This window comes from Camellia sinensis, chromosome 12 (assembly GCF_055761805.1).
Source record: "Camellia sinensis isolate YWXY chromosome 12, ASM5576180v1, whole genome shotgun sequence".
Classification (NCBI taxonomy): Eukaryota; Viridiplantae; Streptophyta; class Magnoliopsida; order Ericales; family Theaceae; genus Camellia; species Camellia sinensis.
Genome location: NC_138972.1, coordinates 50,758,374 through 50,772,449, shown reverse-complemented (window position 1 = coordinate 50,772,449; position 14,076 = coordinate 50,758,374). Strand labels below are relative to the sequence as shown.

Below are 14,076 nucleotides of genomic sequence, written 5' to 3'. Positions count from 1 at the left end.
ACTAATACCGAACTAGGATGAGGATAGTTTGTGATAGCCCCATTATCCTCTAAAATCCTGGTAAAGAGGACATGTAGGGAAGAGGAATTTATAAGATCAGTGTTTATTATTTCTCATCTCCCTTTGGAATTATGAGTAATTCGTTGTTCAACCTAGAAGTAAATGAATAGGGACTTGTATGAGATGTATTTAAGAAGAGAAAGATGGGAGTCTCAATACTAAAATTCTTGCACTATTTTGCTAGCATGCTTTCATATTAGGAGCATGAAATTGTGACATGTGGACACTTTTGAACTCTGTAAAAGACAAGCACTAGAAGGCCTCTTGTGATTACTGCTGCCCATTTGCCTTGATTTCCTGGATGTGCTAACTACTGGATGTAGGAAAATAGGTCTTTAGTTGGTCCTTATACTTATTTTTGGATGTCCTGTCTTTGGTGGGGTTGCTTGGCTGCTGCTATGGTTGGTTTGGCCTGCTGTTTGGCTGCTGTGGTGTTGCTTTTGGCTGCTGCTTTGGCATCCCTGAAGAGGTGCCAGCAGGACCTGCAAAGAAGCTCATTACAGGAAATAAGTAGCAGCTCCGACCAACAAGCACCCACAGCCTAAGGAGACCTGCAAGAGTCGTAAGTCCAAGCATACAAGATTTAGACAGCATTGCCTGTTGTTACCCACCCACCAGAACAGGCGGTGAGGCCAGTTGAGTTCACTAGAATAATGGGTGGTAATGATGTAGGAGGAGTTGATTTCTATCAAAACCCTTCTTTCCGATATCCTTATCCCCTTCCATGGGATGATAATAACCCTTCTTCTGGAGACATCACTGGAGGAAAAGGAGGAGGAAATATCAGAATATTTAGAGCACTGTCAGTCAGTGTAACAAGTCACAGCCTATTTAGGCTTTGCATCTGTCAGCTCTGGAATGTAACTCTCCTATCATCCTATGGTATGGTATTGTGTTTGGTTAAGGGTTTCTAGCTACTTAGCCTCACATGGACTCTTCTAGCTACACCATTGAGAGTCTTATTACCTACTTAGAAAACTATTTGGTGGGTTTAGTACTTATGTTGCTAAAATCACTACCATAAGTATTTATTAATTATCTACCGTGGGGGACCTAATTAGTAAGTCCTTATGGTATGTTAAGTTGCTTTGTTGTGGCATTAGCTAGTCCATTTACTCATTAAGCTCAACTCTAGAGAATGTGCATGTCGAAATTCTTATTCTGTGGGGTTGTTTATGTTTAAGAATAAAGGTAATAATGCTAATCAGGTCTCCACATTTACTCATTATGCTTTACTTTCTCAGCATATAAATGTTGAGTTGATTAGTTTACAATCTTTGTTTCCTAAAATCCCATATGAAACATATAAGAGAGTCAGCTCTAAGTTGCCCTAAAATGACCCCATGTTTGTATCTAATTCTATATACTAATTCTCATTTATAGCAACATTACAAAGCTTGAAAAATTTATTCAAAAATTAAATGAATTATGAATGTTAATCATATTAAGGGTTGTTTTGAAAAGTTGATTTTTGATTTTTTTTTATAAGAAAACATATAAAAACGGAAAGAAAAGAGTTGACTATTTTTGTGATATTTTTTAATTTATTCCCAAAACAGCTTTAAGTTTCATTTTGTATTTGCGGTGTACTTTTATAACCTTTTCTTTTACATCAATAAATCTTAATTTTTGCTGAAAAAATAGGTGAGATTAAGTTTAAAGTTACGCTATATACTTTATTTGGTAATTATGTTTTGAATTACTTTTACTAGCTCCCTTTGTGCCCTTAGCATTATGCACCATCATTTAAAAAGGCACGTTGGATGCCAAAGAAAATTAGTGACAAAAAAACTGAAATGTGGAGACCTGATTAGTATATATGATATCTTTGAGCTTTGTCTACTTGAAGTGAATATCTTTTTAATGTTCTAAGATTAATATCTTGCTTTTGGTGTTCTGATATCATATTCTAATTTGTCTTTCATTTGTGTTTCAGTTTGATGCATTTATCTATGGATTTTCTTATTGATGTATCTGTATATTGTACACTCTCTTTGTATATCTGCAATTTTCATCAAGAAACTTTTCTTTTGTTGATTTTTTTTATTAAAAAAAAGTCAATATATTTATAAAATTTATAAATTTATATAATTTTTATACTATATTATATCGTGTACTGATATAGGGTAGAGTGTGAATCTTTTTTCTTTATTTTTATTTTATTTTATTTATTTGGCTAAAATAATTTATTTGCGCCGCTTATGACCCTTAGCTTTGCATCCAAAATCTGTATACTTTGAATTATCTAAAACAGTGAGTAACAGTTCACAGCCCCTTGGCTCCATGAAGGAATTATTCTCTCTTTCAAGGGTTTTCAACTTTTTCTTACAAACCATTCACTGTTATCATCTCCAATCCAACACTTCCCAAACAAAACAGAGGCCCCAGTCCTCTCTCTCATGTGCATTTCTAAGTTTTTAGGGGAGTTTGAGTCTATATGTTTGGGATGATAGATTTTGGCTAAAAGAGTCAATAAAAATAAAAAATATTAAAATAATCAATAAGATAAAATATTATATATTACATATTAATTAATTATTTTTTCTCTCACAACTATCAATTTAATGAAAATTGGAATATTACACCCTTAAATTAGCATATGTTGCTTTAACTTCTCTGGACTTCGTATATAGTTGAGTAAAGAGAAAATCAAACAGAGTACTAACTGCAATAACAAGCTAAGTACTAAATTATAGTCTCGGGGCATTCATTGGAATTGTCGCATGTGGCTATCAATTATATTGGCATTGTTCATTTCTTATATGCATAGCTCCTCAAGTACATTATTAAGTTCCTCTGCAAAATTTAATCACATTTTGTTTACCGAGTGAAATGTGAGCCAGAATAGTTATTGTTTCCCAATGTCTTATTTTTTCAATATCCCAATTTAGTTGATAGATTTGTCAATTCTGGTATTCGGGGCATATATATATTTTTCCAAATACGTGTAGTTCAATCATATCATTTTGCATTTGGATATTTGAGTACTTAAATTGACTGCTTTAGAAACTCAATGTGGCATATTGTGGGTTTTCTTTCTGTGCCATGTTATCTGCTTTTTACTCTCAGCTCACTGTTTTATTGGTTAAATTTTCTCTGACTTCTGATATTTGTCTTCTTATTGATGGTTATTTTGCTGTGGTTTATGTTTTGGTTGTGAATACTTCTTCTGTTTACGCTAAATTGCTTTGGCTATTTTCTCACTTGATTTATGTGTGGTTGTAATTTATATAACTCAGTATAATCATTGGACTTGAAATTTTTTTTAATTGAAATATATATATATATTTTTCTATATAAAATTTGTCCTATTCACCTAACTTTAATTAACTCGGCATAGTCAGACATGGACAAGAGTTGGATTGCATTAGGTAGCACAGTTGATGGAAGGATAAGTCGGGCATATAATGATGGGGTAATATCATTTCTCCGTTTTGCAATGACTGTTATCGATCGAGATGGTAAAATTTTGTGCCCTTGTCGAAAGTGTGTGAATGTTGTTCGTCAAAAATTTCAAATTGTTCAAATTCATTTGCTGCAACATGGGATTATTCCAACTTACACTATCTGGCACGTGCATGGGGAACCCCGTGAATCAAACGAGGCTTATCATCATGATATACCCGTTGAGGGCAATGAGGTTTTGGGAGGTATTGATGCCTTAGTGGAAGATCGAATAAGAGGGGAATCAACTAATACAACTCAAGAGGAGGAGGTTCGCACTTTTGATAAATTATTGAATGATGCCAAACGTGAGGTGTACCCAGGTTGCACAAATTACACTTTGTTAAAATTTGTCATCAAGATACTTAATATGAAGGTAACAAACCATTGGAGTAATAAGTCAGTTGACATGATGCTAGAGTTTTTAACAAAACTTTTACCGAAGGATAATTTGGTTCCAAAGTCAACTTATGAAGCTAAAAAAATACTACGTGAATTGGGTTTGTCATACGAGCTCATTGATGCTTGTGTAAACGATTGTGTGCTCTTTTGGAAGGGGAATGCAACATTGGATAAATGTCCAAATTGTAAGGCTTCTAGATACAAGACAAATCATGGTAGAGGTAAGAAGATCTCTCGTAAGGTTCTTCGATACTTCCCGTTAACACCGAGATTGAAAAGGTTGTACATGTCGAGGAAGAGAGCCGAGGATATGAAATGGTTCAAGGAAAAACGTCTAGATGACGGTGTATTGAGGCATCCTGTAGATAGTGATGAGTGGAAGGAATTCGATACACAACATCCTGAATTTGCCTTGGAGCCTCGGAATGTGAGGCTAGGGTTGGCTACTGATGGTTTCAACCCTTTCGGAAATATGAATAACTCATATAGTTTGTGGCCTGTCGTACTCATTCCGTACAACTTGCCACCGTGGTTGGCTATGAAGGACCCATTTTTCATGTTGTCATTACTTATTCCTGGTGAATCACAACCAGGAATTGATATTGATGTCTACATGAGACCTTTAGTGGAAGAATTGAATGAATTATGGAAAAATGGTACATTAACCTATGATGCCTCGACTGGTGAGACTTTCTGCATGCGTGCAGCTTTGCTGTGGACGATACATGATTGGCCCGCATTTGGTGACATTTCTGGATGGAGAACAAAGGGTCATTACTCTTGTTACACTTGCAATGATGAACCATATTTTGAATCTTTAAGAAGTAAGACTGCGTACAGTAACCATCGATGCTACTTGCCTGATGACCACCCAGAAAGGCGAAAGAGTAGAGCATATAATGGCAAGCATGAAAAACGGAAGAGATCTTTGGTGATACCGATAGAAAAGATTGAAGAACAATTGGGCAGCGTGACGGGTGTCACATATGGAAAACATCCAAGCAACAGGAAAAGACCTCGTCAGAACCCAAATTGGACAAAGGTAAGCATCTTGTATGAGCTACCGTATTGGAAGAAAAGGAGGCTTCGACACAACATTGATGTCATGCATGTGGAGAAGAACTTTAGTGAAAATGTTTTTGGAACGATGTTGGGAATTGATGGAAAGAACAAGGATACAGATAAGGCATGAATGGATTTAGAAGACATGAATATAAGGAAAGAATTGTGGCTGACAACAAATCCCGATGGATCATATGTGAAGCCGTGAGCCAGCTTCTCATTGACCCCTAAAGAGAGAGAGGGTTTCTTTGAATTCTTGAAATCAGTCAAGTATCCAGATGGGTACGCGGCAAACATTTCGAGATCAGTAAATGCAAAAAATGGTAGATTAACAGGATTGAAAAGCCACGACTGCCATGTACTTATACAACGGATTCTTCCTATTGGGATGCGTGGTTACGTAGATAAAGAGATCAGTACAGCACTTTTTGAGTTAGGTAGCTTCTTCCAAGATCTATGCTCAAGGACACTGAAACGAAGTGAAATGGAGAAATTAGAGGAACGTATAGTACTCATACTATGTAAGTTTGAAAAGATCCTTCCTCCAGCCTTCTTCGATGTGATGGTTCATTTGGCCATTCACTTGCCACGTGAGACTATTCTCGGAGGACCTGTGCAATATCGGTGGATGTACCCGATTGAAAGGTAATTTCTAAAATTGTACTTTCAAATGAAAGGTATAGATTATGTTGTGTGCCTAACCATACTCCTAATTGGTTATCTCTTCAAGGTTTCTCGGATCTTTGAAAAAGTTTGTCACCAATCGAGCTCGACCAGAAGGTTCTATTGCAGAGGCTTACATTGTCAAGGAGTGCATTATTTTTTGCTCAATGTACCTTGAAGGGATTGAAACCGTGCATAATCGAGATGCACGAAATGAAGATTATGGAGTCCGTCGTGAAGGTTTGATAATATTCACCGAAACTGCTCGTCCTATTGGCCAAATTAGAAAGCATGTTGAGATGTCACAGGAACTTCGTGATATTGCTCATTGGTTCTTATTATACAATAACCCTGAGATAGAGAAGTATCTTCAGTACGTGTTTCTTATAATTATATATATTTTAACAATTATCATGTTATTAGTCATTAATAATAGTAGTATTTCACACATTAACCAAAACTATTTGAGTAGGGAACACAAGAATTTGTTACAAATTCCCAGTGGACAAGATATAACTCAGATACAATAGAAGGAATTTCCAAAGTGGTTCAAAGAATATGTAAGTCATTTTTAATATTCACAATTGGCCAAACACTATTAGGCTTGTATAAAATACAAACATTACTAACATAATTCAAGTGTTGCACATTGCATGTGGATGTAGATAAATAGATTGAGAGTTGATGAGGCACCAGAAGCAACCGAAGAATTGTGGTCCTTAGCGAATGGTCCTAATTTGCTAGTGAAAGAGTACTCGGGTTGTATAATCAATGGTGTCAGATTCCACACGAAGGAATTAGACAATCGTCGTAAGAGTCAAAACAGTGGTGTGCTTACCGAAGGGGACTACAAGGGAGAGATGCACGAATTCTACGGTCACTTGTGCAATATTTGGGAATTTGAGTACATGTGTCAAAATAAAGTTGTTTTGTTTCAATGTGAATGGTACAACACCGGTAACACTGGTAGAAGTAGAACAGTACGAGCTGACACATATTGCACAAGCATCGATGTCACAAGCCGATGGTATCAATCTAACCCTTTTATCTTGCCTAGTCAAGCTAAGCTAGTGTTCTACCTGAATGACACCAAATGGGGGCAACCTTGGCAAGTCGTGCAACGGGTCCAACATAGAGGTGTGTTTGATGTGCCAGAGGTTGGTGATGGAGAACCACCAGATCAACCAGAATTTAATGATGCATTCCAACAAGAAAACATTAACTCAGTTGTCCCAATCAACATTGAAGATATTATTCGATTTCATAGGGATGATATTGAAGCTGAGGTTATTTCAAATAAAACAAAGAGAGATGGTAGAGATGATGAAGAAGATGAAGAACTTGACGTACTTGATGATGATATGGATCTTGATATGGAACCTGATATGGATTATGATATGTAGTTTTTGTTTTTTTTAGGTTTCTATATGGACATATGTTTTTAATGCATTACATGGTTATGCTATATTTTGTTGCGTCTCTTCAAGTAAAATTATGCTTTATATTTCATGTTTGATATCAATTTATGCTTTTTAGTTACCAAAATGGCCAAAGGGGAGAAACAATGGATCAAACCAGGTTTTCTAGCGAAACAGAAGTGAACAGAGTACGAAATGGAAAGATATAAGACAATCAAGAAGAATAATAAGAAAATGGATGCTCTACAATTGAAGCGTATAGCAACTTCTTTGATGGGTTCTACTCAGCCCAATCGTGTTCATCAAAAGGGAAAGAAAATTAGGGTAGATGATGATGACTACATACCGTCAGATCATGAGGATGACACTGATGCTGAGTCCTTTGAAAGTGTTGACGATGAGGTACTATATGTATGGCCATTCATTTTTTTTATTATGTCACCGATAGCTATATATTTGTTAACGATGCTTTGTTAATACTATCTTTATATTTCCATATACTTTATTGGATGAATAAGTCATAAAATAAAACTAGAAAATATACATCCTACATACAACAATATGCATACCAAAACAAACTCTAGGAGTAAGTTAGCTGGAACACAAATGTATAACGAAATAAGACATAATTTGACCATGTTGGAAACACCAGATTGACAACTTGCAAAGTACACAATTATGAAAAACCAATTAAAGATATTAGAACTACTGGTAGCTCACAACCACTCAACCACTCAACTTTCCTATAGGTTTTTGAGTGACAACACCCTTTACCTGACCATTTTAAAAATATTCAAAGCAACCACTTGTCAGGACCAGTCTTGGGAAGAAAAGGAGTGGACTGGATCAGATTACAAATATCAACAGTGGCCTTGATGGGTTTCCATATACATATCTTTACTTATCCATTTTTATGTATTTATTGTTTATGCTTTTGTATTATGTTTTTTAGGGCTTACCAATGCCACCAAAACGATTGGCGCAGTCATCTCTTCAACCTTCGCACGAGGCAATTGTTGTTCCAAATGGGGATTTACATGACAATGTGGATACCCAACACTCACAGCCACTTGATGTCGATATGGAGGCACCGAGGGAGGCAGCCCCCCAATCTAGTGTCGGTAAGATACTGAATTTTACTAAGCTAAACAAATTCTCTGTTTTAATATAATTCTATGGTGCAAAAAATTTCAAGCAATTTGTTTCATAGGGATTGATTTTTTATTTTTTATTTTAGTTTTGGTCTCACTTGTAATTTTTTGTCATATAACACACAAAGTTAACATCTCTATTGGAGATGCTCTTAGTTTTCAAGCATTCCTAGTTCTTTGAACAAAAACATTGAAGAAGGAGAAATTATTGGGTATAGAAAAGGGTATAGCATGCCATTGTTATGTGATAGTACTCGTCACCAATCATTAATTGCCACCTTTCATACTATTAGACAAACCATTAATGTAAATGGGATAAGCGATAAGCCCTATCCTGTAAACCAAACTCAATCAAAGAAGGCACCATGTGATTGAATTGTTTAAATAAATAAACTATTTAACCCCATTATAAATAGTTTAGAGTAATTGAATTGTTTAAATAAATAAAAAAAATCTACCATCTATATATTTGTCCAAATCCAAAAACCAATTTCTGCCATCTTTACCATTAGCTTAAATCTGATTGGTACTTTTTGAATCAAAAAAAAAAATCTGATTGGTACTTAAGTCGGTTGAATATCTCGATCTATATATCTGAATGATCATTTCATTAATTGTTGCTATTTTGAGTTACCGATCATATATTCTCAAATCTCTTTGTTCTTTTGTATCAAACCACTTGTAAATATTAAATTATATGAGAGTCGAGATATATAAAAATTTCAAGATATATACAAGTATTTGGAAATGAATAATGCTATATATATCAATTGATATATCAATTAATGTACTAACGAATGATGTGACATAGTTTTAGAAATTTTGAACCTTTGTAATTTGTATAATGTATGTTAATCATAACTATGTTAATACACTAATTAGTATATCAATCAGTGTATATAGCACTACCGATTTTGAAATAGAAAAAATAAATAAATTTAAGATAGAGGACGCAAGCCGACATTCTAGATACCAAATTAGGATGTATTATATATATATACATATATATATATATATATATATATGCTACATCAGTGTTAAGTGGTGCCATTTGAGAATGTAAAACCATTGCATGATGATCACGTTTATCATATATATTAAGGATCTTCTTATGTTCAACTTGCTATTCCATGTACATAGATATTACATGGACATATGTGAGGTCACTCTCAAACAATGATAAATGCTTTACTGTTTTGGAAATGTTAATAATGAACTATCTATCTTTTAGAATATATTTTTCCCAAGTGTGACTGCATGGCTACTCTTTTAGAATATATGTTCAACTTGCTATTCCATGTACATAGATATTACATGGACATATGTGAGGTCACTCTCAAACAATGATAAATGCTTTACTGTTTTGGAAAGAGTATTTTCAGATGAGTATTTTCAGATGTAGCCATGCAGCCACACTTGGGATAAGTGGTTTGGTGTCTGCTTGGGCTAGTTGGTATAGGAATTGGCTTTGGAAGCTGAAAAGCCAGTTGTGATCTTCAACAAAAGCGGTTGCTGCTTTTGCCACACCATCAAAATACTGATACACGGTTTTGGGGCCAGTCTTGCTGTTTATGAGCTTGATGAACTTCCTAATGGACGACAACTGGAAAGAGAGCTGTTGTCATTAGGATGTCGACCTACCGTACCCGCTGTGTTCATAGGAGGGGAGTTGGTTGGTGGTTCTAATGAGGTCATGAGCCTCCATATCCAGGGCAAGCTAGTCCAATTGCTCAAAAAAGCTAAAGCTATATTTATATAGGATGCCAAATTAGTAGCTATTTTTGCTTTTGTAGCGAATGAGAATACACCTACTTAACCATGAGCCTCTTTTTTTATGTGGAGAGGTTTGATGAGAAGTACTAATTGTGTTTTTAAGGTGTATTTTCTTTTTGTTGTACTAAATCATTATTGTCATACTTAGTTTATTTACAGCTACTGTGTCTTCAACATAATATTTCTCCATTTTATGTATTTTCCATCTGCATAAATGGAAATTTTAAGAGATGAGCAAAAGGTAAACTACGTACCTAAGAAGCACATTATCTTTAATGCAAACTTAGCAATCTTTTTCTTGTATTTGTGTAGAACCGTTCAATGTGTAAAAAAAGTTACTTATATTGCTTTTATGATTTCGCTTTAATTAATTGCTAACCAGACAATGTTATGTCTTTAAAACAGTGCCTACTAGACACCCTCGTGGCTTGACACGCGGGTTGAAGGTTCAAGCAATGGTTCCAAAAGATGGAAAGCTCAAAGTTCCTATACCACAGGAGTATCGTGCACCAGTGGGGGATCATGCCTCTCAATTAGTCTCCAAAATTGGTGTTGAGGTCCGAACACACTTGCCAGACTTTAGCATTCGTAGGTGGAAACATGTCAACGAAGAAGTTACGGCACCTATGTTTCAGCGTCTAACGGTAAAAGTTTTACATAATTGATTGAATTAATGTAATATAATTAATTATGACTTACAAGATTTGTGGCTGTTACTAGGATCAATTTGACATGGAAGGTGACTCCACAAATGTTAGCAAAGCGGTGCCAACAAAGTGTGGACGGAGCTTGAGCAGCTACACCTACAGACTACGAAAAAAATACCTGAACCTTAAAAGTGCTAAGGGAGAGGAGTATGCTAGAAGCCACCCACCGCCTGAATGTGACCTCGAGAAATGGAAAAACTTGATTGACAAGAAGTGGAATGATGCCAATTGGCTGGTAAACTTTTCTTATGTTTATTTATTGTTGACTATTACCTTGTCTTCCTAATATATATATTTTTCTATTGGAACTTCCTCCTTGTAGAAGCAATCAAATGCTAACATTGACAATAGAAATCAATTGAAGACGAAGCATAGGTGTGGGTCAAAATCTCTCCCAGTTAGGGTACACGAGGCGGTGGGTCTTCTTTAATTTTTTTTTCGGTTTTTTTTTTTAAAGATGATTCTACTACCATCATTCTTATTTAACTTACTAGTTGAACAAAAAAAATCAGACAATTGCAAATGGGGGCCAACTGCCAGAGTTGCCATGTGTTTACAAATCTACACACTTTAATGATGTCACAAAGCAGTGGATTTCTCCGGAGTGCGAAGAGAATTATGTATGTATATTTACCTTTTGTATTAGGATGATTGCATTTTTAATTGTATCTTTATTCATTTTTCTAATTTTTTTTTTTAAATGACAGGATAATATGATAAAGATCCAAGCTGAACATTGCTCTTGACCTGGTGTGGTTCCAATTACTCCGGAGGAGCTATCTGTGAAGGTGCTAAAGCCAAGGTCGGGATATGTTAAAGGACTCGGGTTGAGGCGTTCCTTCTCTGTCAGGACTACCAGTGCTTCGACTGACAGTGACTATGTGAGGCGTCTAGAGATGGAAATACAAGAGCAAAAGGAGCAAATTCAGTCACAAAAAGAGGAAATTCAGTCACAAAAAGAGGAAATTCAGTCACATAAAGAGGAAATTACAGCACAGAAACATGAAATTCAAGTACAAAGAGAGGAAATTCAAGCACAAAATAAAGAGATAGGGAAGATGAATGGGTCGATTGACGAGCATTTTGAGATCACATCAAGCATCATGGAGTTTCTTAAGAAGCAAGGTTTCAAAGAACAATTTAGAGGATGAGGTATCCCATGAACTCGTACATCGCCTTTTTGGTAAGTCTCGCTCGCTTTATCATTTTATTTTTCTCATGTTGGTTAGTATATACTAGTTAAAGTACAATAGTTTGACTACTTATTAACTAAGATTTAACAAGTTTGAAGATGTATTTAATGAAAATAGATTCATTATCAAAATTCTTACTTAGCATGACTCTAGTTAAAATACACACGAACCAAAGTAGAGACAAAACTAAGTCAGATAATAGCCTGCTGTTAGGTGTGTTTCTATCTGTGGATGTTGGTATCTGTATAGCCTAAGTCACAAGTATCTGTATGCTCTGCTGTTGGTATCTGTATGCTCTGCTGTTGGTATCATTCTGCTTTGCTGGTTGTATCTCTATGCTGTGTGAGTGGACAGATCTGCTGGGCAGCTGGTCTGGGTAATTTTGCTTCAGTTTTGTTTCAGTTTTGGATGTGAATCTAATTGTAGGCCTGGTGATGTATATTTTCTATATACCTTTGCTGGGATGGGTAGCTTGCTGTGTGCGTTTTATCCTGCTGTCTGTTGTGTTTTTTGTGTTCTTGTTGGTCCGTCACCAACAGTTTGGTTTTGGTGCTGTGCATCTTCCCCCTCTCCCTTGTCCTTTCTTGTCCCCTTTATTGATGTATTTTCTCCTTCTTGTAAGGTTCTTTTATCAATAAAGTTTTTGTTGATAAAAAAAAAAAAAAAAGGAAGCAATCAATGTTAAAACAAAATAATACGTATAGCAGTGTGTATTATTTTCTAAATTTAGAAGGGAGCTGTTTTTAGGTTTTGTGCGTGGCCTTTTAATGCTAATGTTAAAAATAATAAGCTTATTATCTACATCCATTTTGGTCATTGCTGTCACAACTCACCAAGCTAATGGTCCAGTTTTTCATTTTTTGCATTGTAGGTTGTTGCTCTCTCTCTCTCTCTTCAAAATTTTTTTAAATCCCATTTGTGCGGCAGCCACAATATTTGTTCCTTCCCATTCTCATAGACTGCATGCTTTGGTTCTTACCATGAGTTGTTGTAGTGTTATAACTGGTTTGGCTGCTGTCCGTGGGTCACAGCCAGTTTTTGATCCGAGCATAATTCTAGGGATACAGTGAATTGCCATGTTAAGGTGATCATTGCAAAGCCCATGGGTGGGAATGAGCATGGTATTCATCTTTTTAGTTAATCTCTGTTAATTTCTATTCAAATAACTTCAAGCTTGTGATCTTGAGAACAGTTCTGTATATTTGTTAAGTTTCTGATATTTGGCTTTAAGTTTATAATAAAACTTTGCTATTATAATAAACTTTATATATATACATTCTATGCTAATGTTTGCCTTGTTTATTTTTTTTGTAGATTGGTTTTGATGACGTTCGGAAGCATACTTGCAAATGAAGATCAACTGTTGAATTTTTTTCCTAAACTGATGCTTAGTTGTAGTTGCAAATTAAGATTGAGTGTTGATTTTTTTTGGTGGACTCCACGTTAGTTTATTTTTGGATTTACTTTGATGGTTTTTTTGTGATACTTAATGGATTATTATTAAGGTTGTTTGATGGATATATTTTGATTTATAAAATAAATTGTTTAGTGATTTTTTTTGTGGAGTGCTGTATAATAGCTAGTGGATTTCTTAGTACAATTAAAAGGCTATTGGGATATGAGCAGGGATATTTGTGAAATAATAATTTAAATTGAATATAAAATATGGAACAGGTTTAGTGATGAATTTGTTTCGTCATTTGTACTTGTTATTATGACAAAGTGATTATTCGTCACCAATAAACTTTTTTTGTGACAAAATTTACTGCAGTTTATATATGAAAGTTTTTATTTATTTTGTTGTTTGGTGACTAAAAATTTCGTCACGTATATATATATTTGTGACGAAATATATTTCGTCACCCATGTATGACTTTTGAAGACGAAAAATTTCGTCACCTTTACATCTTATTGTGACGAAATTATTTCCTCATCAATGATCAACATGCGTGACAAATTTATTTGTCAACTAAAATTATAAATATGGTACTGAATAACTATTTGGTGACGAAAATGAGAATTTTTGGCAACAAAATATTGTTTTATTGGTGACAAAATTATGACTTTTGAAGACGAAAAATTTCGTCACCTTTACATCTTATTATGACGAAATTATTTCCTCATCAATGATCAACATGCGTGACAAATTTATTCGTCAACTAAAGTTATAAATATGGTACTGAATAACTATTTGGTGACGAAA

At 35.0% G+C, this 14,076-nt stretch overlaps 3 protein-coding genes across 3 annotated transcripts; all 3 read left to right on the top strand.

The window, feature by feature from the left end:
* Positions 1-3,406: 3,406 nt before the first annotated feature.
* Positions 3,407-5,098, top strand: LOC114300575 (uncharacterized). Its single transcript, XM_028245442.2, has one exon. The coding sequence runs from the start codon at positions 3,407-3,409 to the stop codon at positions 5,096-5,098; it is 1,692 nt and encodes a 563-aa protein (XP_028101243.2).
* A 431-nt stretch (positions 5,099-5,529) lies between these two features.
* LOC114276515 (uncharacterized) lies at positions 5,530-10,638 on the top strand. The gene is made up of 3 exons (XM_082896860.1): positions 5,530-7,451; positions 8,002-8,170; positions 10,379-10,638. The coding sequence occupies exons 1-3, from the start codon at positions 7,245-7,247 to the stop codon at positions 10,636-10,638; spliced, it is 636 nt and encodes a 211-aa protein (XP_082752986.1). The 5' UTR covers positions 5,530-7,244.
* A 61-nt stretch (positions 10,639-10,699) lies between these two features.
* LOC145804145 (uncharacterized) lies at positions 10,700-11,863 on the top strand. Its single transcript, XM_082897905.1, has 4 exons — positions 10,700-10,915; positions 11,003-11,095; positions 11,193-11,300; positions 11,388-11,863. Exons 1-4 carry the CDS (start codon positions 10,706-10,708, stop codon positions 11,424-11,426), a joined length of 450 nt encoding a protein of 149 aa, XP_082754031.1. The 5' UTR covers positions 10,700-10,705; the 3' UTR covers positions 11,427-11,863.
* Positions 11,864-14,076: the final 2,213 nt, after the last annotated feature.